At 41.4% G+C, this 27,423-nt stretch overlaps 10 protein-coding genes across 11 annotated transcripts in view; 7 read left to right on the top strand and 3 right to left on the bottom strand.

Annotated features, from left to right (window-relative positions):
- Window positions 1-142: 142 nt before the first annotated feature.
- Window positions 143-834, bottom strand: LOC111463386 (PLAT domain-containing protein 3-like). The gene is made up of 2 exons (XM_023107309.1): window positions 732-834; window positions 143-651 (listed from the first exon to the last, which is right to left on the bottom strand). Exons 1-2 carry the CDS (start codon window positions 822-824, stop codon window positions 211-213), a joined length of 534 nt encoding a protein of 177 aa, XP_022963077.1. The 5' UTR covers window positions 825-834; the 3' UTR covers window positions 143-210.
- Window positions 835-1,981: 1,147 nt separating this feature from the next.
- On the top strand, window positions 1,982-2,790 carry LOC111463559 (PLAT domain-containing protein 3-like). The gene is made up of 2 exons (XM_023107542.1): window positions 1,982-2,089; window positions 2,174-2,790. The coding sequence occupies exons 1-2, from the start codon at window positions 2,018-2,020 to the stop codon at window positions 2,642-2,644; spliced, it is 543 nt and encodes a 180-aa protein (XP_022963310.1). The 5' UTR covers window positions 1,982-2,017; the 3' UTR covers window positions 2,645-2,790.
- Window positions 2,791-4,597: 1,807 nt separating this feature from the next.
- LOC111463419 (mucin-2-like) lies at window positions 4,598-6,110 on the top strand. The gene is made up of 2 exons (XM_023107348.1): window positions 4,598-5,532; window positions 5,575-6,110. The coding sequence occupies exon 1, from the start codon at window positions 4,626-4,628 to the stop codon at window positions 5,523-5,525; it is 900 nt and encodes a 299-aa protein (XP_022963116.1). The 5' UTR covers window positions 4,598-4,625; the 3' UTR covers window positions 5,526-5,532; window positions 5,575-6,110.
- On the top strand, window positions 5,427-10,551 carry LOC111463416. The gene is made up of 4 exons (XM_023107346.1): window positions 5,427-5,490; window positions 6,902-7,754; window positions 7,863-8,611; window positions 9,788-10,551. Exons 2-4 carry the CDS (start codon window positions 7,467-7,469, stop codon window positions 10,290-10,292), a joined length of 1,542 nt encoding a protein of 513 aa, XP_022963114.1. The 5' UTR covers window positions 5,427-5,490; window positions 6,902-7,466; the 3' UTR covers window positions 10,293-10,551.
- A 722-nt stretch (window positions 10,552-11,273) lies between these two features.
- Window positions 11,274-12,866, top strand: LOC111463417. Its single transcript, XM_023107347.1, has one exon. The coding sequence runs from the start codon at window positions 11,454-11,456 to the stop codon at window positions 12,723-12,725; it is 1,272 nt and encodes a 423-aa protein (XP_022963115.1). The 5' UTR covers window positions 11,274-11,453; the 3' UTR covers window positions 12,726-12,866.
- A 1,060-nt stretch (window positions 12,867-13,926) lies between these two features.
- LOC111463477 lies at window positions 13,927-17,838 on the top strand. The gene is made up of 3 exons (XM_023107425.1): window positions 13,927-14,179; window positions 15,732-16,754; window positions 16,859-17,838. The coding sequence occupies exons 2-3, from the start codon at window positions 15,786-15,788 to the stop codon at window positions 17,711-17,713; spliced, it is 1,824 nt and encodes a 607-aa protein (XP_022963193.1). The 5' UTR covers window positions 13,927-14,179; window positions 15,732-15,785; the 3' UTR covers window positions 17,714-17,838.
- On the bottom strand, window positions 17,725-19,679 carry LOC111463478 (probable xyloglucan galactosyltransferase GT17). The gene has a single exon (XM_023107426.1). The coding sequence runs from the start codon at window positions 19,326-19,328 to the stop codon at window positions 17,883-17,885; it is 1,446 nt and encodes a 481-aa protein (XP_022963194.1). The 5' UTR covers window positions 19,329-19,679; the 3' UTR covers window positions 17,725-17,882.
- A 1,926-nt stretch (window positions 19,680-21,605) lies between these two features.
- On the top strand, window positions 21,606-22,327 carry LOC111463460. Its single transcript, XM_023107406.1, has one exon. It carries the CDS (start codon window positions 21,613-21,615, stop codon window positions 22,216-22,218), a length of 606 nt encoding a protein of 201 aa, XP_022963174.1. The 5' UTR covers window positions 21,606-21,612; the 3' UTR covers window positions 22,219-22,327.
- Window positions 22,328-23,257: 930 nt separating this feature from the next.
- On the top strand, window positions 23,258-25,511 carry LOC111463173. Its single transcript, XM_023107022.1, has 5 exons — window positions 23,258-23,526; window positions 23,616-23,689; window positions 24,091-24,205; window positions 24,294-24,656; window positions 25,037-25,511. Exons 1-5 carry the CDS (start codon window positions 23,404-23,406, stop codon window positions 25,307-25,309), a joined length of 948 nt encoding a protein of 315 aa, XP_022962790.1. The 5' UTR covers window positions 23,258-23,403; the 3' UTR covers window positions 25,310-25,511.
- LOC111463170 (asparagine synthetase [glutamine-hydrolyzing] 2-like) overlaps window positions 25,402-27,423 on the bottom strand; it is a 6,652-nt gene continuing 4,630 nt past the window's right edge. The window contains exons 12-15 of one of the 2 annotated variants that reach the window (XM_023107018.1): window positions 27,239-27,325; window positions 27,029-27,136; window positions 26,620-26,914; window positions 26,308-26,510 (exon numbers count right to left, since the gene is read on the bottom strand). In XM_023107018.1, coding sequence (XP_022962786.1) covers window positions 26,684-26,914; window positions 27,029-27,136; window positions 27,239-27,325 — 426 coding nt within the window. In that variant the 3' untranslated portion in view covers window positions 26,308-26,510; window positions 26,620-26,683. Of the gene's footprint in view, window positions 25,468-26,307; window positions 26,511-26,619; window positions 26,915-27,028; window positions 27,137-27,238; window positions 27,326-27,423 lie in introns of those variants that run through there. The other variant, XM_023107019.1, reaches the window with a different exon arrangement.

Here is a 27,423-nt window from a genome sequence, read left to right as displayed (position 1 = left end):
GTTTTTTTTTTTTTTTTTTTTTTTTATGAACAAGATAATTCATTCCAAAACTTTTTATTAGGTTGTTTAGATGATTTAAATTTAAAGATATTGTTGTTTTAACAAAATTTTTAGATTAAATCACGAGAGTTTGAAGGAACCATACATGTTAATCAACCCGCGGACGTCGATATTTATTTATTTGTGTACTCTAATGAGAAGAGTAGAGATTTAGAAAACCAAGTCATACACACTGGGGGATGGCCGAGCCCCACAATAGTCCACAACAGCGGTGAGGCTGTAGGGCTCCTGGTCAGTGGCAAGCCACTGGTTCACTGAGAAGCGCTGCTTGTGGCAAGGATGGCCTGGGGCAGAGGCCGTGACCTCGACGTAGTCACAGTACCAAGCGTGGTAAGGACCGGAGCCATTGGAGGTCAAATTGAGAGAGCAAATAGGGGAGGTGAGGCAAGGCCCTCTGCCAGTGAAGGTATCCAATCTCCCGGTCTCAAAGAAGTTATAATCTGGACCCATAATTCCACCCCATTCCTCCAAATTAGGCACCCAAATCCCCTCCCCAGACGCCGTCTTCACCTCCAGGCCGATGGTTGAGTGAGTGCCGGCCTTCTTCACCGTCCCTGTTTGGACATAGATCAAGTAACCGCACTCCCCGCCCTGCACCATTTCAAATTAACACATGGTTAGTTCATTTTATTCAATGCTTTTGAGAGGGTGGAGGATGGTGGTGTTCTTACATCTAGAGGCTCCGGCACGGCGGCGGTGGAGAGTAGGAGGAGGAGGAGGAGGTGCGAGAGGATAAGAAACGGGAGTGCAGATTTGGACGCCATTTTTCTGCCTTGCCATACTTTTTTTCACATGCTTCACTATATATAGAAATTCAAAAGTGGCATAAGTTGTTGCCACGTCATCGGTTGAATATAGTCACGTGCTGATTTCCAATTTGGATTATCTCGAGTATAAGAAAATAAATTTTGAGTTTATTTTTCAAAAAATAATTGAAATTATTCTCTCATGTAAAATAAATAGATTATGACGTGGCACTGTGAGGTCCAACCACGTTTATTTTCGCGTTTCAATTAAGGATAAGGAAATCTATATGCCATTTATATCCAATCAAAAGCGTCCACGTCATAACCTTATCTACCCTCAAATAGGGCGTGATGGTTTGTCGCTACTAGGCTACTGGATTAGGTGCGCCTGTGTTGGGCTCTAATTCATGTGTTGAAGGTTGGATTAGAGTATCCAATGCTCAATAGAACCCAGATAAATGAATATTCGGGATGTCTGAATGAGATGATCGATACATGAGTATTTTCTCAATTGATGCGTCCGAGCAAGTCAAGATGGCTGATTGAACATGCACGTACGAACGACATGTTTGACCAAACAAGCTTGGATTTTGAACGAGCTATGTTTGGTTGGTGATAGTAAACCTCACTGAAGAATTGAAGAAACCAGAAAATCGAGCAAAAAATGTGAATGAGGCTGGAGTTCTCCTTTTTGGTTTGTCGTGAGCGTGTCAAAATCACGACGCCACATGGTTAAAGATATACGACTGTGACACAAGAATCGTTCGACTCTTCCCGCCATTTAAAACAAAATAAAAAACAAAGAAGCTCAACGTCGACCCGAACTCTACCCCTTCCAAAAATTTTATTTATTTTCTTCCAAAAGACACGTGCATCACGTGACCTTTGGAATATTCGGTGCCTCGTTCCAATTTTGTATTGTGATGCCTTTTTTTTCCCATTTATTTATCTTCAGATTTAGAAGTTTGTATTTATCATTATTATCATTTATTTATTTTCTGTAAATAATAATAAACAATAGAGAGAATGATTTTGTTAGCTATTAGAGTACAGGTGGAAAACGATGATTGGAGAAAGGTTTGACCATGTAAAAGTGATTATAGCCGTCCGATCAAACAGATTTCCAATCAGCCCTGAGCTGGCGTGGTTTTAGCTATTAAATTTTGTATATAAAATAATGATTGAAGAAGAAAACAACTCACCCATTAACCATGGCCTCCAAATCTCCCCTCTTCCTCTCCCTCTCCCTTCTCCTTTCCCTCTCCGTCGTCGCTCTCTACGATGTATTTTCGCTCTCAATTTTCTCCTCCATTTTAGCGATTAGAACCTAAAATGACTGACCAACATTTCCGATTTGATTGATGCAGGATCCAGATTGCGTCTACACGGTGTATGTCAGGACCGGCTCCATCCTCAAAGCAGGGACGGATTCGGTGATTAGCGCGACGCTCTACACCGCCAATGGCGACGGAATCCTCATCAGAGATCTGGAGAAATGGGGCGGCTTAATGGGACCTGATTACAACTACTTCGAGAGGGGCAATCTCGACATTTTCAGCGGAAGAGGACCATGCCTGAGCGCACCCGTGTGTTCCTTGAATCTGACCTCCGACGGATCCGGTCCGCACCATGGCTGGTACTGCAACTACTTTGAGGTGACCACAACGGGTGTCCACAGGCTCTGCGATCAAGCCCAGTTCACGGTGGAGCAGTGGTTAGCCCTCGATACATCGCCGTATGTGTTGACCGCCATCCGTGATAACTGCCCCAAGGAATCGATTGGAAGCCGCCGTGATCCAACCCGATCGGGTCCCCCGAGGTTGAAGCAGGTCATATGAGATTTAATCGTATTGTCGAATAAGGAAGCGGGAGAGTGTGCCCTTCTGGTGTTGGTGTGTAAAAGTTGGATCGAGAGCAGTGCCTTACTTTTTAGCTTTACTTTATGATTCGATCCATTATTGTGGGTTTGGTACGGTGTGGGTCACGAATCATGAATGCCTTTGCAATGCCCAAAGGACAAATAATCATAATACCCCATTTTATTTCGGTACCCAATTTAAAACTTGGTGTCGGCAACATAATGGGAAAAAAAATCTATGGATTCATAGTCTTTGCTTAAGATCTAGAACAATAACATTCAATCTATAGATAATAACATCGTGCATTAATCGAATAGACCAGAGTTTAGATGATAAAATTAAGACGAACATAGACAACAATCTATTATCGATGCTGTTTTCACGATCTTGAGCCTTAAAAAATCCCTCTCTGGCTCCAAAGTTCTTCTCCTAACTCTCATTAAACTCGAATTATCCTCCATTTTCATGGAAGGTTGTGATTTGGGCTGAATGAGAGGTGGATCGTTGATGGGCTAATGAGCTAATGAGCTAATGGGCTAGTGGGCTAAGGGGTTTTTACATGGTCTGGACTTCTTTTTGTGTTTTATTTTACACTTTAATTGGTTATTAATTCATTTAACGTCTTTTAAAATTCACCAAGTTATCAAAAGGAGAGTCCTTTTTTTGGGACACAATTGTCAGTTCGTTTGAATATTTTTTTAATTTACTTAAGGTCTCTCGCACCATCGACTTTGATGTTGACTCGTAAATAAAAGACTTTGATTTTGACTCGTAAATAAAGAGCTGAATTCCATTCTACTTTCTTTTCTTAGGGTAAGTGGACCAACCAAATTAAAATTGAGTAGGTATATTATTCTAAATTTAATCATTAATTTATTAAACAAAATAATTAAAAGAAAAAAAAAAAACTGAAATTAATATTTTACCGCCAATGTAAATGTCTGAAAAAGAAAGGGTGAAAATTATAAGTGTACTGTAAAAAGAAAATGGGGTAAAGCAACCTAATCCAATCCAATCCAAGTTTGACCCAATTGAAGATGAAAGACTCCAACTGCATCTCCCTCCTCCCTGTCCTGACACGTCAACTCAACCTTATTAATTCAACCGATGAGATGATAGACGCCAAAGAATCAGTGGTGGTCCGTCCACCACCTTAATTTTTTCTTTTTATCTCTTTTTTCACCAGGTAAAAATACGACTTGTCGGGTAGAATAAGGATCAAAGAAATAGAAACTTAATGACTCACATCATGAAATTAATAATAATATTATCAAAATAATGTGAAAGTACAAAATTGGAGTTGGGATAGGTCCGCAAAAGCATGACGTGGCAGTGATTTTCTTGACTTTTTGCAATACTCAACCAACCTTTTTCCAAATTATTCACTTTATTTTATTTCTTATTTTCTCGAAAATTCTCGTTATTATTACTTATAAATTTATAAATCAATAATCGTCCTCTTAATTAATTAACCGTAGTTCGGGTTAATAATTAACGAACAATTGTTGGCTAGGGCCGGTGAAAAAACAGAGGCATTTACTTTGACTCTGGGATTGTAGCATCTTGAGTCCCCACTTTCATCGTATTTCGTGGAGCAAATCTACAAACACAAGCAACCTCTCTTTTTCACAACAAACCTCTCTCTCTCTCTCTCCCAATTAAAATTAAACGCACTCTTTCTCTCTCCCAATTCCCCCATCTTCTTCTTTCTCCAAAAACCCTAACCCCATACGAACTTTTGAGGTTCAGGAGTGGAGCTTCCACTTCACCGGTCCACCTCCGCCACCAACCATCTCGTGGGTTGTTGGATCCTGCCTTCCGGTGGCTTTTCAGATTGTGAGTACACCACAAGAACCGGCCGCCGCCGACGCCGCAGCAGCAGCACATCATTTTCTGCACCCGTGATATATATATATATATATATATATATATATATATATATATATTTGTGTGTTTAATCATGGATTCTGGGAGTAGTGGGAGTGTACAAAGCTCAAGCGGTGCCGAAGATGAGTATGATTCACGCGCGGAGGGTTTCTTAAACTATCCGTCACTGCATGTCGGCCCCATCCCTAAGCCTAACCCATCACCACCACCATCCCTACATTCCTCCTCCTCCTTCGACCCTTTCTCCACCTTCCTCGATCCTCCACCTTCCCGATCACCCCCAAATTCCCTTCTCAATCTCCACCCTTCTTGGCCCACTAACCCGAGATCCGACCCCAACCCGATCCAATATCCAGCGTCCATGACCACCACGCCCGATACTCAATTGCAACCCCCAACCCAAGTCGTTCACACCAACAACAATAACAATACTGCCACCGTTCGTAACCCGAGGAAGCGAACCCGAGCCTCGAGGCGAGCTCCGACCACTGTCCTGACCACCGATACCACCAATTTCCGAGCCATGGTCCAGGAATTCACTGGGATTCCTGCACCACCCTTCCAGCCGCCCTCCTCCTCCTCTTTCCCTAGACCCCGGCTTGATCTTTTTGCCGGCGCCTCCACTTCCTCCCCACCGTACCTACTCCGTCCATATCCCCAAAAGCTATCCCCCTTTCCTTCAACTAATTCCCTTTTTTCTCCCTCCTCCATTTTCAATCTCCCGCCCCCACCTCCACCACTCCAACAACCCAACCTTAACCTCCTCCGCTCCCACCTCCATCCTAATCCGCTGCATCTGCCTCTCCCGGATGACTTCCTTTCTGGGATCGTTAGAGACGGCGGTGGGAATAATGTTCCGGCAAATTGGGGCAGTGGCACCCTCGACGGAGGTGGAGGAGGTAGACCGTCCGATCAAGATCTAGTTGGGAGGAGTGAAGGTATGGTCGAGCCTTGGATTTGTTCTTCAGATTAATTAATTGTTGTTTTATATACAACAAACACAACCATACTAAGCTGCTTAGTGCTCTAATTAACATAAACACTCATCCTATGTACATAAAAACATTTCATTTCCATTTTGGGATTTCGTTTTGTTTATTACTTTTTCCTGTCACTAGATTCCTAAAAAATGGGAGAGACATTAATTATGAATTTATAAGCGAGGAATGCTATTGTGGAGAGCCGTGACTCGTAACTGAGTTTGGGTAAAGTTGATATATCCAAAACGATCCTCGTACGATGTCCACAATGTGGAAATTGCATGCACCTACTACTGTGAGTAATGGTTTAGTCGTAGTGTGCAGTAGGGAGGGAAGCGGCATGGGCTCTCATCCTTGTCTTCTTGCTTGCATCTCTGTCTCACTGACTCAGTGTTCCATAATTTAGGAGAGATTGGAGGCGAGATTTGAGGAATGTGAAGCCGCCATGATCTGTCAGGGATCTTTAAACCCCCCCCGGTGGATTTTAATTTTGGATGTTGCATTCATGTTTCCCCCCCTCCCCTAATTAATGACTATTCAAAGTACATAAATTCATGCAACATAATTAGGTTTCCTCTATTTTTTTTTACTTTTATGACAAAAAGCACTGCCTTTTGGCTGTCTAAGCCTGAAACAATTAACAAACTTCATTACCACTTTTTAAAATCATGTTTAGATACGCCGGTGATGTGATATAAAATTCAGTAAACAATCTATATATGTATATATATATTGGTCGTGCATGCAATTATTTATATGAAAAGTGGCATTGGGATCGTAGACATGGGAATTCGTGATGCAGGAGCACCAATTTCGAAGATGGTGTGTGTGTGTGTGTGTGCAGGAAATGGGTTATTTTTTTAATTTAATTTCTTTGATTGGACTGTCGTTGTCGTTGTTGTTTAACACAATCATAAATGTTGTTCACCCTATGAATTTGAGCTTCAAATTTGCCGACGCTTTTGATTGGGAGGAACAAATTTGTCTAATCCATGCACGCTAATGAGTGGAGACCACACTCTTAACGTGTTTATTAAAGAGAGATGTTCACATATTTATAAGAAATACTTAGTTTTTCTCTCCAACTCATATGGGTATGTGCCGCTGAATGTTGAATTTAAATTTAAACGGGAATTATGATTGGACAGAGAAATTAAGGTGTTTAGGAGGTGAAAAGGGAGGGGGAAGCTACAGAAGTAAAGATTCGAATATTTTAAGGAGTAGGATCTGATTGTGATTGGATGCTATGGAAATGACTGCTTTCGGTGACTCATTCTCCATTTTTTTTTTTAAATTTTAATTTAATTTGGAAATCATTTTTCTTCCCCATGTGCAAGTAAATATTGTTCCACCAATTCCATGCCGACAGGACACACCGGATCCGACGTCGTTTTGAGCATGATGGTGGTCCATCTCACCTTGACGTCATGGTTTCGTGGGGTTGGGGCCCACTTCGAGCAGGAAATCCACGTAAGGCTTCAGAAAAAAGCCGAGAGATACAATCACATGTTGCCGTTCTCAGAAATGGTCCCCCACGTGGATCTGCAAATTCAATCATGAGAGTTCAGTTCGCTAAATCCAGCCTTTAACATACAGTTGGGCCTCTCAATCTTATGGATGGCCCATGTTGTCGACTTTCATTTGGGCTTTCGGCCCAGTCCAGTTTTATAAACATTAAACACCCTATTACTCCAAGAATTTTGGAAATGTGTCCAAAAGTTCCAAAAGCAGATCGACAAGAAACATCGCCCAAACCTTCACCTCCTTCGATCTTCACCATTGTCATCTTCTTCATTTCATCCTTCCCATTCAAGTCACGTGGCAAGCACTCGCAGTTTCTCTATCAAACTCAGTTCACCTCCTTCTCCGCCGCCGCTCCCCAACCCCTGCGGTGCCCATTTCTAGAAAATCCTCTGTGAATTAGCGTTTCCAAGATGAAATCTGAAGCACTGACTTTAATGTTGATCAATTTGGCCGCTGTTATGGAGAAGGCCGACGAGTCCTTGTTGCCTGGAGTCTATAAAGAAGTTGGGGCGGTTCTGCACACCGATCCCACTGGGTTGGGTTCCCTAACCCTCTTCAGATCTATTGTGCAGTCCTCTTGTTACCCTTTAGCTGCTTACTTAGCTGTGCATCACAACCGTGCCCATATCATCGTTCTTGGTGCTTTTCTCTGGGCCGCTGCCACTTTCCTCGTTGCCCTTTCCTCCACATTCTTACAGGTTCGTCTTTCTCGATTCATCTCCAATCGAAGTCATATATATCTGTGATTTTCATTACTGGTGATAGATGATCTTATATTCCTAGAATAATTTGATAATCATAATTAGGTTGCAATTTCCAGAGGTTTAAATGGTATTGGTCTTGCCATAGTGATACCAGCCATCCAGTCCCTAGTGGCTGACTCCACTGATGATAGTAACCGTGGCTTAGCTTTTGGATGGCTACAACTAACGGGAAATCTTGGTTCCATTATTGGTGGGCTTTGTTCTGTATTATTAGCCTCCACGTCTTTCTTAGGGATCCCAGGATGGAGAATTGCCTTCCATCTTGTTGGACTGATGAGTGTCATTCTTGGTGTACTAGTATGGGTTTTTGCAAATGATCCACGCTATTCTGTGATTGATGGAAGAGTTAAGGATCAATCAAGGAAGCCATTGTGGTCAGAATTGAAGGATCTTGTTAAAGAATCAAAGTCAGTTTTAGGGATCCAATCTTTTCAGATAATTGTTGCTCAGGGTGTTGCTGGTTCATTTCCTTGGTCGGCTTTGTCATTTGCTCCTATGTGGCTTGAACTTGTGGGGTTTTCTCATGAGAAAACAGGGTTTCTATGGGCTCTTTTTATAATTGCTGGCTCATTGGGTGGCCTTTTTGGAGGAAGAATGGGGGATATTCTGTCAAAGCGCTTTCCTAATTCAGGAAGAATTGTTCTATCTCAGATAAGCTCAGGTTCTGCCATTCCTCTTGCTGCAATTTTGCTCCTGGCTTTGCCAGATGATCCATCCACTGGATTCTTGCATGGACTGGTTTTGTTCATAATGGGGTTTAGCATGTCGTGGAATGGACCAGCAACTAACAAGTATGTGTCTTCATCACCTATAATCTAATGTACTTACCGTTCTTGTGAGATCCCACATCGATTGGAGAGAGAAATGAAGCATTCCATATAAAGGTGTGGAAATCTCTCCCTAGTAGGTGCGTTTTAAAACCTTGAAGGAAAGCTCAAAGAGGATAATATCTAGTAGCGGTAGGTTTGGGCTATTAAAAATGGTATCAGAGCTAGACACCGAGCGGTGTGCCAATGTAACGGCCCATATCCACCGCTAGCAGATATTGTCCTCTTTGAGCTTTCCCTTTCGGGCTTCCCCTCAAAGCTTTAAAACGCGTTTGCTAAGGGAAGGTTTCCACACTCTTATAAACGGTGGTTTGTTCTCCTCCTCCTCCCCAACCAATGTGTGATATCACAATCTACCCCCCTTTGGGGCCAGTGTCCTCACTGGCACTCTTTCCTTCCTCCAATTGATGTGGGACCGCCCCCCAAATCCACCCCCTTTAGGGCGCAGCATCTTTACTGGCACACCGCCTCGTGTCTACCCACCTTCGGAGAACAGCTTCCTCGTTGGCACATAGTCCATTGTCTGGCTCCGATACCATTTGTAACGGCCCAGATCTACCATTAGCAAATATTGTCCTCTTTGAGCTTTCCCTTTCGGGTTTCCCCTCAAGACTTTAAAATGCGTTTGGTAGGGAAAGGTTTTCACACCCTTATAAATGGTGGTTTGTTCTCCTCCCACCAATGTGGGACATCACAGCCAACGAGGACGTTGGGCCTCAAGAGGGTGGATTGTGAGATCTCACATCGGTTGAAGAGGAGAACGAAACATTCCTTATAAGGGTGTGAAAGCCTCTTCCTAGTGGATATGCTTTAAAGCCTCGAGGGGAAGTACAAAGAGGACAATATCTCCTACCGGTAGGATTGGGCTGTTACAAATGATATCAAAGCTAGACACTGGGCGGTGTGCCAACGAGGATGTTGGGCTCTCAAGGGAAGTGGATTGTGAGGTCCCACATCAATGGGAGAGGGGAACGAAGCATTCTTTACAAGGGTGTGAAAACCTCTTTCTAGTAGATGCGTTTTAAAACCTTGAGGGAAAGTCGTGAAGAGAAAGCCTAAAAAGGACAATATTTACTAGAAGTGGCTTGCTATATGATATGAATTCTTAATTTTACCTTGAATCATTATTGGAATATACAGCCCAATATTTGCTGAGATAGTCCCAGAGAAGTCGCGCACGAGTATTTACGCTATGGATCGATCATTTGAGTCGGTTCTGTCATCGTTCGCTCCTTCGGTTGTAGGAGTTCTGGCACAGCATCTTTATGGATACAAACCAGTAGCAAGAGGATCCTCTGATTCTGCCCAGATTGAAAGTGATAGAGAGAATGCAAAATCACTGGCCAGAGCACTCTACACAGCCATTGGTATTCCGATGTTGGTGTGCTGCTTCATCTACTCTTTCCTGCATCGTTCATATCCAAGAGACCGAGAGCGAGCTAGAATGCAGGCCTTGATAGAGTCTGAAATGCTGCATATGGAGGCATGCTGTTCACCTCTGTATAAGCGAGACAGTGAGTTTCAGATATCAGTGGGGAAAGATGTTGATGATGAGGATCAAACAGAGATCGATCTAATCTATGGAATTGATGACAGTCTTGATTTCAATGATGACAATGATGAAAAGCATCTTCACAGTTTCTGATTCAAAAATGTAGATCAACGTGATTGGAAGCAGCACTTGGTGCAGATTTTATGAGCAAGAAATACTATCTTCAATGATACGAAACCTTTTGGAGAAACCAAAAGTAAAATTATAAGAGTTCTAGAACAAGATAAGAAGTTCGGTGCCACGAATCCACCTTAAACATATCTGAAATCGCTTTCCCCTATCTTTTTCATTTTAAAGTAAAACAGGTAACAAAATGAGGCAATGTCTTCATTTACAAGTGCACATGGAGAGGGAACCCACCTTTAATCATATTTATGATCCACATTTGAAGTCCCCTCTTTTTCCTCCCTTTCACATTCAAATTCAAATGCCGGTAACAACTCAAGCATACCGCCAGTCCATATTGTTCTCTTTCGACGCGTTTATTAAGGAGATGTTTCCCACTCTTATAAGGAATGTTTCGTTTCCTTCTATAACTGATGTGGGATCTCACAATCTATCCCCTTGGAGGCCCAACGTCCTCAATGGCACACCACTTGGTGGACTTTCCCTTATGGGTTTCCTTCAAAGTTTTAAAACGCGTCCACTAGAGAGAGATTTCTACATCATTACAAGGAATGTCTCGTTCTCCTCTCGAACGAGAGCTTTTCGAGTGCGAAGCAACGGTGTTTAGCGCGTCGAGGCGAAGAGAATGGTTGGTGGGAGAGAAGAGGTTAAGAGGGCAGCAATATGCATATCAATTGTCAACAAAATGGTCTTACGACTCACCCCCACACCTGGCTGCCACTCACCATTCCAACGCCTAACATCTTCGTCCTTATTCACATAGTCAAACCAGGAGTCAACCCCAAATTATTCTCTCTTATCTTCAACACTCTCTACAAATTCCAATGAATATTTTACACTTTTCAAAGAACAACGAATCACAGAACAATAGTGCAAAATAATTGGTATAAATTTGTGAAAAGAGATGAACAAAGATGCTAAGGGGCTTCCAAAATAATTGACGAGGGAAAGAGGTTGGAGCAAGCCAGCCACGAGACAAGTGAAAACGCGTAGACCAAAAGCGCTTCCCCTGCTTTTCTTCGCTCCATTGCATGTGACGCTGACCTATTTAAAAAAAACATCTATTCCTTCTACTTCACTCACTCTTCATATTCAGTGCTGAACAAGATCTCGACCCAGAGTTCAGCAATGGCTCCACCTGTGAATTTCAGACCCACAAAGGTATTTGTGCTCTTTCTTGTTTTGATCCTTTTTGCTGCGGCGTCGCTGTTGTGTGTGTGCGCCGAATCTGAATCTCGAAATGGAGAATTGGTTCGAAGAGGAAGAAGGATTTTGGAGTCGGTGGAAGAAGAGGAGGTGCCGAAGAACAAGAAGAACTCCAGCGATGGCTTATCCACCAAATCCTTAAAAAACCAGACAAAGCTCATTAAGAATGGTTTGTCGACGAAGAACAAGACCATTGTTGGTAAAGCTACGAATTCCACAAAATTGGCATCCGCCGGCATCCTTCCCAAAGTTGGGCTTAAGAAGCTCAATTCCACCTCGAAATCCACTAATTCTACAAAAACCACTTCATTCCCTGCCAAGAAATCCTCAGATCTACTCAAATTAAGCACACCCAAGAACAAAACGACAACGAAACAATCCCAAACCCATTTGGACAAACCAAACAAGGACCAGAAAATTCAGAAACAGAGTCAGGAGAAGCCCAAGAAACAAGCACAGGAGAAACCCAATTGGATCGACGAAGATGAAGAGGACGATTTCGTTTCACAATTCCGAGATCTACCCATGAAAATTCATAAAAATTTGATCCCAGACCTGGCGAGAATCTCCACCAGTTCCAAGGCTTACATTACCAAAGCCAACAAACAAATGACAATGGGATTCAAACCCATCGTGGGCAACAAGTACGCCTCCACCATCGCTACCTTAACCTCCTTCGCCTTCATATTGATTCCTCTAATCCTGGTGAGTCTTTTATTCAATCGAATCAAGGCTTATTTCTCACTCCAAAAGCTTCTCATATTCATCCAAGTCTACCTCTCAATCTACTTCGGCATCCTCTGCTTGTCCTCGCTGGTCACTGGCCTCGAGCCCCTCAAATTCTTCTACTCCACCTCGCAATCCACGTACATGGGTTTACAGGTGATGCAAACCCTTGGATACATCTTGTATCTGCTGCTGCTCGTGATGTACCTGGTGCTGGTGTTCTCCACCGATTGTGGGCTCGGGTCGAGGATATTGGGCCTGGCCCAGACCATGGTGGGGTATGCTGTCGGGCTGCATTACTATGTAGCGGTGTTCCACAGGATGGTTCTACACCAGCCGCCGAGAACAAACTGGAAAATTCATGGGATTTACGCCACGTGTTTTCTGGTGATTAGCGTGTTCGCTGGTGCGGAGAGGCGGAAGAAGGCTTACTTGGAGGAAGACGGAGCGGAGGGGAAGAAAAGTTAATTAATTTCAATAATAATCTTTTTTTTCTCTTTTTTTTTTTTTTTTATAATTTAGTTCTTGAATTTGCATTGATTGGAGCATTGGTGGTGTTGTAAACGGAAAATTAAAAATGGTTATTTAATAATTTATTAAAATTAATAAGATGTTAAATTTATATATACTATCTATTTTTATTTATAAAAAACATTAATTTTAAATTAATATTTAATATAAAAATTATTATATTAGAAAGAATTAAAAAAAAACATTAAGCAATAAAACAAAGAATTATTCAATACTTCATATAAGAAAAAAGAGATGATGATAAGAAGAATGAAGAATTGGGTCAAATTTAAAGGTCCAATGGAGGAGTGAACAATTTAAAGGCCCATATAAAGGGAGTAGGCCCAAATGGGTCCATGCATGGCTCGGTTTTGTTGCTCTTGGTGCTGGTGAAAGGGAAACAGAGCATGAAAGGGAAACAGAGCAAGGTGTGACACAATCCAAAGTGTGGTTGTACCCTAAAGTAAGTCATCGAGGACGATGACTAGTTTAAGTGGGGGAGAAAGTTACAATCATTGTTGAGTTGTAACATTCTCCCCCACTTAATCTGGTCATCTTCCTCGATGACATATTTGAGAGCACAATGTAAGACGGTGGCATCAGTATAAGTCAATCAGTATAGTGAATGGTCCCCCAACTTCACCCAAACTCTGCTGTGCATTTTGAGATTGCATGAAAGCGACGTGCCTTCACCATTTCAATTGAATTATATTTAAAAATCTCTTCAAAATGTAAAAAATTTGGTCATTTATGTGGAAGAAATTATTCAAAAATTCATTTATTTTCATTAATGTGAAATACTAAACTTTGTAAATAAGTGCTATAAATAATGGACTAGCCAGGCACTGCCCTGACACCAAGTACTTCCGTTACTTCTTTTTCACATTGAAGTTTTAGAACAGTAGAGGGGTATTTACGTAATATCAGCTCCCCACAGATTCGAAAACGGTAAAGCAAAATGGAAAAACCGTAATAATAGCCCATCTAATTTTTGCAAAATTACCCTTTTGCAACATTATTCTCACGCGCTCTTTCTCGCGTTTGTCTCGTAACATACCACTCTCTCACGTGTGACATCACAACTGTACGTCACATTCCACGTTGCTGCGCGTGGGCCTTTTTCGTTGTGGTTTGTGGAAATTAAAACTTTTAGCAGCGACAGCGCTTAGCTACTACAACGCGAGATCTTCTTCATTGTCGGATTCCAAACGCTAAAACGCCGTCGTATTACCAACCACCGTCTTCCATCTCTTTCCTTCCGTCCCATTTCTGTAGCAGAGAGCTCTGAATCAAAGCAAAAAACATTTTCCTGTATACCTAAGCCAACCACAGTTATTCTTGTAGCAGAGAGCTCTGATTGTCGGATTACCAGCTTACCACAAGCAGCTTTTTGTCTGTTTTTCTGCTCCGAGGTATCTCCGTCGAACCTCCTATTTATTTGTTTTCTAATTATGTTTCCTCAAAGTCCGGAAAAGACACAGCATGTTCGAATCCTAGTCGGTCATGGGTTTTAATTTTTTACGTTGCTCATAGCTGTCGCCTTCAGATCTGTGTACTCAATACAAGAGTAACTTATTTTCTCAATTTATGGGTCAATTTCACTCTTCTTTTTAGTACAATGAATTTTCTTTTGTTGTTGGAAAGTAACGTGACCCAATTCTTCATTGATCTGGAAAGCTGCCTGATTTATGATGGTGTCGTATCTTGATGCCTCATTTTGAGAAGTTGGGGTTTTGATTGAATGTACATTTCTAATTTCCGTGTCAATCCATTTGAGTTTTACTTTTTGAATGCTCAGTGTTTTTGAAGTTTAACTCGATATAGTTCTACATGGATAGCCTTAGACAGCTACAGCGTTGCTTACTTTTTGGAATTCATATCAGCAAGTTTGTGCAAATATAGCAGAAATCGATGTTGTCTCGATATAGTTCTATAAGGTTTTAAAACGTGTTCGCTAGGGAGAGGTTTCTACACCCTTCTAAGTAATGTTTTGTTCCCCTCTCCAACCAATGTGAGATCTCACAATCCATCCATCCCTTTTGGAGCCCAACGTCCTCGCTGGCACATCGCATAGTGTCTGACTCTAATACCATTTGTAACAGCCCAAACCCACCGCTAATAGATATTGTCTTCTTTGGGCTTTCCCTTTTTTGAGTTTACTCTCAAAGTTTTAAAACATGTTTGTTAGGGAGTGGTTTCCACACCCTTATAATGAATGTTTCGTTCCCCTCTTCAATCGATGTGGGATCTCACAATCCACCCCATTTGGGGCCTGGCATCCTCGCTGGCACATCACCTATCTTTGGGTTTTCCCTTTCGGGCTTCCTCTCAAAGTTTTAAAACGTGTTTGCTAGAAATAGGTTTCCACACTCTTGTAAAGAATGTTTTGTTCCCCTCTCATGTGAGATCTCACAATCCACCTCCTTGGGGCCCAACGTCTTCGCTGGCACATTGCCTAGTGTCTGACTCTAATACCATCTGTAACAGCCCAAACCCACAGCTAACAGATATTGTCCTCTTTGGGCTTTCCCTTTCAAGCTTCCCCTCAAAGTTTTAAAACATGTCTGTTAGGGAGAGGTTTCCACACCCTTATAAGGAATGTTTCGTTCTCTTCTCCAACCGATGTGGAATCTCACAATCCACCACCCCCTTAGGACTTAGCATCCTCGCTGGCACATCGTCTAGTGTCTGACTCTAATACCATTTGTAACCACCCAAACCCACCACTTACAGATATTGTTCTCTTTGGGCTTTCCCTTCCGGGCTTCCCTTTAAAGTTTTAAAACGAGTCTGCTAGGGAGAAGTTTCCACGCCCTTACATGAATGTTGAAAGTTCATGTAGATGCTTGATAAGATGCATTCTACCTAAGAGTAAAGCGGAAAATCGGGTTGTTGCAAAAACATAAAAGACATGAAAATGGATTGTCTGTCTGATATTCTGCTAACTTCTTAATTTACTTGCAGTTTTGGTGAATTCATTTGATTCAGCTCAGTAATGAGACTTAACTAGACGTGATTATGGAAAAAGTATCTTCGGACTGTCCTTATCCAGGATGTTTCTTTTGTGTCATGAAAGAAGGAAATCCTAGTAAGCGCAGAGCTAGTATCTTGAAATTCTTCAGAGAACTTCCTTCTCAAGATGATGATGGTCAAGTTCTCCCCATTAGTGGCCTTTGGAACACAGCAATGGCGCATCCGAACGATCCCGAATTTATCGAATTGGGGATATTTGAATGTATGGCTGCACTTATATGGAAGGGACTGAAGAATCGCCGCTGGCTTTCTCACGATCAAAATATTTACATTCCGTATTACGCTGCACATATCATCGGATCCTACACGATGAACATGGAGGAGTTTGCTGAAAGTGCTGTTCATGCTGGGGTGATTCCTCCATTAGTTGAACTTCTGAGGGGAAGGCTAACTTGGGTTGAGCAGAGGGTAGCTGTTCGTGCCCTCGGACATCTGGCTACGTATGCAAGTACTTTTCCTGCTGTGGCTAGTCACGTCGAAATACTCGAGCTATCGATTCAGCTAGCAATGAGTTCTCTTGAAATTGTTTATACTCACTTCTATCAGTATGTGGACAGAAGGCTTAGTTATCACTGTGATCTGCTTACTCGTGGAATGGGTGGGGTCGAGATGGAATCAAGGAAGGCAGAGGAATGGGCTAGCCAGTTACAGTGTTGGTCCTTACAACTTATCAATTGCTTTGCATTCAAACCCGAGTTTCTTTCGACTATATGCAAGCCCGAATTTGTAGTAAAGCTTCCTGGCATGTGGGGCGGTCTCGTTAACGAAAATTCACCTGCTGGTATCGGTTTATTGAGAACAATCTGCCATCATAAACTCGGTAGAGGACCTGTCGCTAGCTGCCCCAGTATTGTCGAAGCGTTATGTAATATCGCCCGGTCTTCAGACGATTGGCAGTCTATGGCTATTGACTGTCTCATGTGGTTGCTTCAGGATCCAAATACAAGTCACAAGGTTGATATTCTTCTCTGTTTGCTTTTCAAATGTAAAGATCTTCAATTATATATCGTTAAAGTTTTTCGAGACGAGCGTGTTTAACCGTGACATTGTATTCCCAGGTGATCGACAAAGCTGCCCCTGCGCTTCTGGATCTTGCTGAGATATCATCTCTAGGCGATCACCGGAGATTGGGGGATTCCATAATTGATATTCTTCAGGAATGCGTCGAATCACAAGGGGCTGGACGCAATTCGATCAGCAGTCGTACGAAGGAACAGATAGAAGAGCTATTAAATTCGAGGCAGAGACTCGAGTGGGAAAAGAACATGCCGAAAGAGGATCTCCGAATCAAACAGGCTGCAGCGCTCGTAATCAAGCTTGAAGGAAATTCCATGTTTTCATCAGGAAATATATCTGCAGCTGCATTCAAGTACTCGGAAGCGCTAGCATTGTGTCCGATGAGATCGAAGAAGGAACGAGTCGTTCTTTTCAGTAACCGTGCTCAATGTTATCTTCTGTTGCAGCAGCCAATGGCTGCCATAAGTGATGCCACACGTGCTCTTTGTCTTCACAACCCCATAAACCGTCATGCCAAAAGTCTCTGGAGAAGAGCTCAGGCATATGATATGCTTGGGTTGGCTAAAGAAAGCTTGTTGGATGCCATTTTGTTCATAAATGAATGCTCTCAGTCCAATGACCCCGACCTTTCATTAAGGCAAAACAAGGTTCCTGACTACGCGGAGCGACTCGTTAAGAAGCAGATGCGTGCAGCTTGGTTATTCAGGGAGGCAGCCATTAAACATGGCAATGTCCAATGTGAAGATGGTGCTGCTGGTGATGTCTATGGCAGGGAGACTGATGATTCTGAATGGGAGACAGCCAGTGAAAGTGATATCGGAAACGATGGAAGGGACGAAATGGGAGATGACGAAGACGACGACGATTGCGAACAGAGATGTAGCCATCTTGAGTAGAAAGAGTGTCATTATTATGAATCAAGTGTTCTTTATTTTTGTACATACACAATTCAAAGTGTTCTTTATTTTTGAACTGCAAATTCCAATCTTATCATTCATAATAGCTCTTTGAATTGGTTTTATGGACATTCCAAATCAAGTGTAAAAACAAGACCATATTCATATTCTATAAAGACATGTCGGCGCCGCGGGACATGCGCTTGGACAGTGCGGCAAGCGCAACATCAACAGCATCCATGAGCTCAAAATCAGTGGCATTTGGGTGCTTATACGTCACATTCGGAATCAATTTCACGACCCTTTCCCTCATTTTCTTCACTTTTTCTCTGGGTATCTTCAAAAGCTCTTCTTCAATTCTCATCCTCCCATCCCCTTTTTCATCAATATGCACAGAATAATCCGTCGCCGTCGCCGGCAAATACCATAAATACTGCGTGTACGCAGTGTGCGGCGAGAAGAACACCGGAATGCAACCCGCCAATATAGAATCGAACGTCGACCGCCGAGTGAACGAGTCCCCCGGTGCCTGCAGGCAGAATTCCGATTGGCTCATTATTTTCAAAACCTGGGCCGGGTCGTAACACAGGTCGGCCTGCTCCCCCCGGCAATTAACGAGTCTACATTTGGACGACATGTCGCATTGTCTTATGATGTCGTCCCGTATGGCGGCTTTCTCCAACCCCTTACGTGGGGCCCCGATGAATGTAAAGAGATGGGGTCGGTTCGATTGCGTCATTTTATTCTGCCACGTCACCATCTCCGCCGACGTGTACGGGTGGAAATAAGAAGCGTAAGGGATACCAAATTGGTTCGACCCGGTCCATGGATTTCGCTCCACGGTCAGCACCGACATGTTTTGAACCGCATTAAGATTCAACAAACAATTCGCCCCGAAATCCGGCCCATTTGCATTACTCCTCATGAAATCCCAAGCTGTTCTACCGAGTGCAAGGAAATGATCCCGTCCGTTATTCTTCCGCCACGTGGGCTGCGCTTGAATAAAGTCAACCAATCTAACGGCAAGCGCATCCCGCTCCGTGATATTCGGTTCGCGAAGCTTGCTAGAGGCGTGGAGGCCACCATAGAATGGGACGTAGAACAATTTAGCAACATGGGGATCGCGTGTACGACACGGATGATTCTCCATACGCGCGTGAAAGATGATCTCCGCTATAAACTGATAGGTGGCGAACCAACTGTTGTCAGAGGAGGAAAGTCGGCGGCCAAGGCCGCGATTTTCGACATGGGGACACATGTCGGTATAGACGCTGAGACGGTGGCAGTCTTGCAGAAGGGCCGTGTTGAACTCGGCCGGCAAGTCGTAGACGTAGACATATGGGCCGCCGGGGCAAGTGGGGCGCAAATGTCGTGTCCGATTGGGGGAATTTCGCGTTTGTGGATGAAAATCAGTGGATTTTGTGTGTGTCGTGGTCGGGAAACAAATGTAGAGCAGGAGAAACCAGAGAAGAAGGGAAAGAACAAGAAACGAATTGTAAGTGACATAATGGTTGAGAAGGGGCTTTTTATTTTTGGAGCTTCGTTCTCTGTCAAAAGAACAAGGAATTGGAGCTGTTTGTTTCCTGAGAAACATGGAGAAAAATTCTGGAAACATGATGATGAAGAACACCGACAATTTGGTCTGAAACAGAGGAGGAAGAGGAAGCAAGAGATTTCATGCAAAAAGAAAAGGAAAAGGAAAAGGAAAAGGGAAATTTATGCACGCATAAAGTGGGAATTTAATTCATCAATCATACAATAATACATATTATAATGTTATTGTATTCCTTATAAATAAAATAAAATAAATGATGATACCTACCTTATATTAAAATAATTTTGGTAGCTAGCAACCTTGCATACGGCACATACGACACGAGGGAATTTGGAAATCCCATTGGTGGATATGTTTTGAAGACAGACAGCTTGAAATAGAGAAATAATTGAAGAAATTAGGAACCTCGCATGCGCTCTTTCGCCATTTGTGTTTTAATTAAATGTCAAACAATTTGTTAATAATATAATGTATGTTTGTTGTTATTCCACGATGCCATGTGGAGAGGTGAGCTGGCAGTACAAAATTAGGGAGTAAGAAGTCAAACTAGTGGCTTTAATTTGATGCTTAAGCTTGGTTCATTAAGGTCACTAATGTGTTATTTTATTAAGCCTGTTGAAAGTCAAACTTAGAATTGTGGAGAAGTCAAGATCCCTACCGACACTATTCGTTACTTTGGTTGGCGTTCTCTTATTTAATTAAAGACATGAAAAACTAATGTAAAATTTCTCTGCAAAACATTTCTTATAAGAATGTGAAAAGCTTTCTTTAGAAGATGCATTTTGAAACGGTAAGACTGAGGACCAATATTACGTGTAATGAGTGGTTTTGGTAAGTTTCATATAATTTTTTTTTCTTCCTAAATTACCCACGTGTTGGCCACCAATGGGTCCATCTCTTATCAGTTCATGGCTTGAAGATGAGATCTTAGGCAATCCCACTAAGGTATAATTAATGAATAAAGGTTGGAGAGGAGGAGGGGAAGGCATCTGAACCATTTAAGTGGGATTTTGTATGAGTTGAAGATCTTGATATGGATTCTTCTTTGCTGCAATTTAATCATTTATTCATTACTCAAATTAAACCTTAATTTGGTGGATGTGGTGAATCAAGCTATGTTCAAGCATCCAAAGTGGAATATGGAAGTAGCTTACTTTGTCTCTACAAATATTTTATGACCCCACTTTATCCTTGATCTTCACCATCTTCTCCATCGACGCCACTCAAAAACTCTCCCCGCCTCAATCCAGACCCTCAAACAAGTAAACGTCGTGTTCGAGCTCTGGGCGAGCCAAAATCTAGCCTATTTTTGGCAGAGTTTTGAGGTACCTGTTGAGAGTGAATCTTACGTTGGCTAATTTAGAAAGTGATCATGAATGTATAAGTAAAGAAATACATCTTCATTGGTACGAGATCTTTTGGAGAAGCTCAAAACAAAATCACGAGAACTTATGCTCAAAGTGGACAATGTCGTTTTAGCTTCTGGGTAGGGCTGAGATTGGTTGGAATTAGGTTTTTGAATCACCAAACATGGAAACTGAGAGATGGGTCTCTTTGGTTTGTGCTAATGAATTTGTTCGTGGGGTTGAGAGTGAGAGCTCCCGCAGAATTGGAGGTTTAAAACTTTGGGTGGAAGCTCGGAAAGGAAAGTCCAAAACACGAAAAGGGAAAACCCAAAACCCAAAACTTTGAGTGGAAGCCCAAAATAGAAAGCCCAAAACCCAAAAAGGATAATATATACTATGAAAGAAAAAAAAAATATATCTACTTGGATTGTTACACTCCACTTTTAACCTAGCTTAAAACTTAGGCTACACGTTCGAGTTGTGCCATTTTAGTTTACCTAGAAATGTGTGTCAACCATACTTCAAAGTTAAGACGTCGTTAAATGATATATTATTTTATTTCATAAACGCTACCTATTTATAAATATTTCTTTCACCACAAACCATCAATCAACAACTAAAAAATATATAAATAATGCATAAATGGAACATAGAGTATAATTCCCAATATTAGAGTTCAATCCTCATTATTAAAGTCCTAAAAGAAAACAAATAAAAAAAAAAGGTAACGATTTTCATTGGAGTGTGATATGATGATGATCATCATACAATCTTGTTAGTAAACCCACCCACCGGCCACCATGCCCATTGTTGCATATCGAGTCGGCAGTTTTCTTAAATCCAGCCCTTCATGCCTCCCAAAGGGCTTCTTCTCCTTTTGCTATCCAATGCTTCGCCAATTATCATCCAACATTTTATGCCATGCCTTTTTGTTTACTTCCACGAAGCTTCCCATTCCCAATTCCTCTTTGTATTTAAAGAGGATAAGAGGATGGGATATGCTCAAACACACTCGTTCTTTCTCTATGGATACCGCTCAAAACTCCTCTTCTTTCAGCTGCGAAATCAGTATCCTACAAGCCATAAACTTAGAGTTCAAATCTCCAAAGAATCTCTTCGTTAGATACTATCTTTCTGCAGGTAACAACGAGAGGATTCGCCTCAACACCCAACAGATCTCCAAAAAATCCGACTTCATTTGGAACCAGTCTCTCTCATTGGAGTGTTTGGGTACGCACGATTCTATCCACGCCCTCAAGCAATCAACGGTTGTCTTCGAGCTGCGGCAGGCCAAGGCGCTGCCGCCTTTGCTCGGCAGAATTTTGGGGTCTCGGCTCCTTGGCAGGGGTGAGATCCCTTGGGAGGAAGTTTTTGGATCGCCGTACTTGGAAATTGCTAAATGGGTGTGTTTGGTTCGTGAAGGATTGGGCCTCAAGCAACCCAAGTTGAAGGTGGGGATGAGAGTGAGGGTTAATAAAATGGAAACGGAGATGAAGAGAAAGCGACGTGGGATATGGAAGGATGAGTGTGGATGCAATTGTAAGATGGATTATTGTGCGGATCATGATGTCTTTGCTATTGCTGCCGCTATGGAATTCTTATAGCCAGCGCCTCACCCCATGCATGCAAATTCATTAATTAGTGGCGCTCCTCAATGTCTTTCTAGTTTCCTAATTACTCTGTGGAATTGCACAAAGTATCCTATAATTGTACCGATGAAATGAAATATATACATGGTTGGATGATGAAAGTCCTACGTCAACTAATTTAGGGAATGATCATGAGTTTATAATGAAGGAATATTATCTCCATTGGAATGAGGACTTTTGGAAAGTCTAAAGCAAAGCACGAGAGCTTATGCTCAAAGTGGACAATATCATATTACGGTGGAGAGTCATGTTCATCTAACACATATAAGGTAATGATAGGATCGTGAAACGAAGACCATTTTTTTCTGTCTTAAATCTTGATTAGACAGAATGATGATGAACCCAAATTCTTTTTCACCTCCAACTTAGGAAAGATGATAGCTCCATAAACCATTTTTTCTCTCTTTCATTTTTCAAGAATGCAAAATCAGCATCCAACAATATCTTCTCGCCCTACTCTTGCTATTGAAAGAGGGGCTCTAATGGAAGATGGATTCTCTTGCTATTGAAAGAGGGGCTCTAATGGAAGATGGATTTTTTTTGTTTGGCATGCAGATTGGCGACCAAGGAACGAAGTAGTTTTATTCCATTGACCGAATTGGCGAGGAGAAAGAGCAAAACAACTCGACCAAAGGTGAATTATTGGATATGAGTCTAGAGTTTCGATGATATGGAATAGTCTATGATTATTGTTCAAAACTTCTTCTAAAATGGCAGTGATTGATATTAATTTGAAGTTATTTGGATGAGTAATGTTCATCAAGACGTTGTATTTATCTTCATATGAATTGTTTCTATATTTATCCTTTCATGTTGTATTTATAGTCATAATTATCTCAGCCGTCGAAAATTCCAACTGGAAAAAAAAACAAAAATTTATTAAAAATCTGAGGTTTGATATTAAATTTGGTAGTGAAATCAGGGCCCAACATTGGGAAGAGGAGCACGTGTGAGTCAAGCGCGAGAGCCAGAAGTAGCATATATTATTATTATTAAAGCTAACTAATTTCAGGAAGGTTGTTGCATTTCAAATTCAAGATCTTCTCTTCTCTACTCTTCTCTTCTATCGCTTCTTAATTTGAATTCCCTTCCTCCATTTCAAAATCAAAATACCCATTTCAGTTCACAGATTCCCAGAAAATGGATAGAACCAAATCGTCTTCAAAATCTCGCCCATCCACCGCCGATCTGCTCACCTGGCCAGAGGTTTCCTCGCCGGAATCCTCCCCCGCTGTCTCTGTCTCCGCTTCTCGCTCCCATCAGGTTTAAATCCTTTCTGCTATGAACATTTTCTTTTCGTTTTTGGTTCTTTAGATTTAGGGCATCTTTGTTTTTTGGTACATTATTCTCAGCCGTCCGATAGAATCAGCAAAGTGCTCCAAGGGGGGCAGCTCACGGATGAAGAAGCTGAGAGTTTGTTGAAAAAGTAAGTAAGATCCATTTCCTCTGTTCTAAAAGTTTTCCCCAAATAAGAATCTGGGATTTGACTGTCGTGATGAAACTATTACAATGTCTGAGATGATTTTCTGTTTTCTTTCTCGAGGGTTGATGTTTTTTTGAAATAGAAACGAATCGAAAGCATATTAGATCTCCCAGCAGCTATGATCCTTATTTTTTTCTTTTTATTTGTGTTCTTTATATGATTTTCAAATTGTTTCTTGTTCTAGCATCTTGAGAAAAGAGAAGAATCAAATCGATTTACATTTTGTTCTCTAACATCATACAATTGGGTTGCTTTTCTGATGTTTTGTTCAATTGATGGGCTACAATCCTGGGTTACATTTTGTACATCGTTTGAAAATTAGAATGGTTCTCCACCATTTTCAGGAAGAACTGTTCAGGGTATAAAATGAAGGAGATGACCGGGAGTGGAATTTTTGCATCTAGTGGGGAAGGGGAAGCATCAGAAACTGATAGCAAAACTGGGCTGCGTATGTATCAGGTAAGCAGGACAATGAAGTTAAATTAGCAAATGTATCAAATTTAACGACAACCCTTTTGTTGTTGTTTGTAATTGTTGGATGGTTCAGCAATCTTTGAATGGAATGAGTCAAATATCTTTTGCTACTGAGGAGGGGATGTCTACCAAAAAGCCTACTTCAATTCCTGAAGTGGCTAAGCAACGTGAGTTGAGTGGGACATTGCAGAGTGAAGCGGATGATAGGAATAAGAAGCAGATATCAGATGCTAAGAACAAGGAGCTAAGTGGACACGACATCTTTGGAGCGCCTCTGGAAATAACACCACCGTCGTTGGCAGCTGCACGGAGCTTGGAATCGAAAGAAAGCAAAGATATGGGTGAACCAGCACCTCGCACCATGCGAGCTTCTGTAAGCAAGGACATGGGTGAACCAGCACCTCGCACTGTGCGAACATCTGTTAGAGTTTCACATGTGAGTTAACTTCTTATCTTGAATTAGCTTCTTACTAATATGATTGTCTTTGTTTTCGACCTTGTTTGCAAATTGACATGTATTTACTCCCTTGAGTCAAGGCTACACATTCATTTTCAAAGTAAATGTGAGATCCTATATTGGTTGGAGAGGAGAACGAAACATTCTTTATAAGGGTGTGAAAACCTCTCCCTTTTAAAAACTTTGAGGGGAAGCCCGGGAAAGCCCAAAGAAGACAATATCTAATGATGCCTTTTAAAAACTTTAAGGGGAAGGCTGAAAGTGAAATAAGACAATATCCGTGTGTTGGTGTTATTCCATATCTTTTGTTTTTGAGCCATAAAACTCATATAATGAAGTTGGGTTGTTCATCTTTGCAGCCTGCTGGGGGTCAGAGTAACATCATGTTTGGGGAAGAACCAGTGATCAAGACAGCTAAGAAACTCCACAACCAGAAGTTTCAAGAGTTAACTGGTAACGATATATTTAAAGGAGACGCCCCACCGGGTTCGTCGGAGAAATCGCTGAGCTCAGCCAAGCTTAGGGAGATGAGCGGCAACGACATCTTTGCTGATGGGAAGGCGGAATCAAGGGACTACTTTGGGGGGGTTCGTAAACCACCCGGTGGCGAAAGCACCATTGCCTTGATTTAGTTTTGGTTCCTAACTTGATTTGAATTGTTGGACATTCTTGTCGTGTTGTGTTTCTACTTGAATTTATAATGTTATTTACTGATCAATTGCGCTCAAAGCCTTTTAATGTTAACTTGGCTAGCTAAAGGTTGCTGCCTGCTGTCTGTTTTGCTTGAAACCTCTGGTTTTGATCCTAGAAGGAAATCCAGGCTATATATATATACTTTTTAACCCAGACTATATATATATATTTTCTTTAACCATATATTTTTTAACCAACTTCACTGCTATTATTCTTTTTAGGTGTTATTCTTTCTTAGCTTTTTGGATATTATTTTTTTTAGGTTTTTCTTTTGGGTTTCCCCATGTATTTGCTAGTTTCAAGTTCTCCTTAATAATCTACTAAAAAGAGATTTTCACACCCTTGCAGTGTTCGTTCCTCTCAATTGATATGGGATCTCAAGATTCACCCCTTGAGGGTACACCGTTCTCAAGATTCACCCCTTTAGGATACACTGTTCGGTATTTGACTCTGATACCATTTGTGATCATTCTAAACCACCACCAACAAACATTGTCTTCTTTGAACATTTCTTTTCAAACCTCCTTTCAAGATTTCATACTTGCTAGAGAGAAATTTCTACACCCTTGCAATCAGTAAAATCTAACACTAATACTTTAAGAACCGTTAGTATTAAGAACCGTTCATCACAGTTCATCAGAACAAAACTATCTTAGAAATTTCTACTAAAACAGTTCCTTTTATCCAAAACTTGGTTTTGGTTAAGTAACACAAATTCAATTTAAAAAGTTAGATTTAATAAAAATAGATTCTTAAATATTCATGACTAATCATAATCGGTCAATGCTTATTATCCAACCTAGACATCGAAAAGTGCAACGTCCCACAGACAGCAACTCATGTCTGAATCAAACCAATCATTGGACCCCAAGGTCCTGCACATGCAGAGGCCTGCGAATTGAACGACAGACATAAAATTTGGATTCAACGAAAAAACTAGAAAAGAGAAACTTTGACCAGGAAACTACATTAAAGTGGGCTTGTACCCTTATTCATGTCACGGTAGTAACATTCAGTTTACAAACAAGAAAACAAGAACCAAACCATAAAACCACTAGAAGAAAGGGGAACTAAGGCTACACATTTTAACAGTACTGTTGCCTTCCTGCAACTTTTCGCAACCGGCCTTCATAATAGCATCTGTCGACACACAAGAAAACAACTTCTAAAGGCAATAATGGATAATATGAGATAAGGGATATCATGATAAGCAATTAAGAAGAGTGTTATATAAAGTGAAATAGATTACCTATTGCCTTGGGGAATGCTTTCCATTCTTTATACAAGGATGCCTTAAACTTGGAAGATGTGCACTATACTACGGCCGTAGCTTTCTCGATGGTTACTTGAATTTCTTGGGGAGAGTCAATCGGAGCATTAGCAATTTTAGCATTAAGCTTTTCATCATATGCAGCTACATGTACACCCAGTGCAGCACGACCAGAGGGATCCATATTTTTGGACCATGCGGCATCCCATTCCACTGCTTTTGCAGTGCTGCATGCCACGCTTGGACCTCCTGGGACTGTTGTTCTAGCAGCATTCTATTATAAATTAAGAAACTAATACATCAATATTTTGATTATTTAGTGACTGAAGTGCATCAAAGATGGGAAATCCCACTCCATCCGTATCATAAAAACAAAACAAAACAGCACCTTTGGGAAGAATTTCTCAAATATTGTCCGGTAAAGATATGCTTCTTTTGTAGTAGGAGGGTTTTCTGGGTAGACGAAGCTCGCATTCGTCAACATTGCATCAGTCACCTGTGTGGAGAACAAAGCATTGTCATTTGACCTTGATTCCTTGAGCAAAGACAATCTGCTAACTAGAACTACAATAGTGAGACAGTTTGAGATAAAGCTAACTTGTTTCTCTGCGTGCTCCTTTAGACCGTCAATCCAACTGTATCCAACACCGTCACTGAATTGTTCCTTTTGCCTGTACAATATGTGCTATAGAGCAGGGAGGTGTTGGGCATATTCAATATTCTTCCTTGGAAAAAGTATATATGATTTGATGCCTTGATTTAAACAAAAAAAAAAAAAAAAAA

The sequence above is a fragment of the Cucurbita moschata genome, unplaced genomic scaffold, assembly GCF_002738365.1.
Source record: "Cucurbita moschata cultivar Rifu unplaced genomic scaffold, Cmos_1.0 Cmo_Scf00028, whole genome shotgun sequence".
NCBI lineage: Eukaryota > Viridiplantae > Streptophyta > Magnoliopsida > Cucurbitales > Cucurbitaceae > Cucurbita > Cucurbita moschata.
This window is presented reverse-complemented; position numbering and strand designations above follow the sequence as displayed.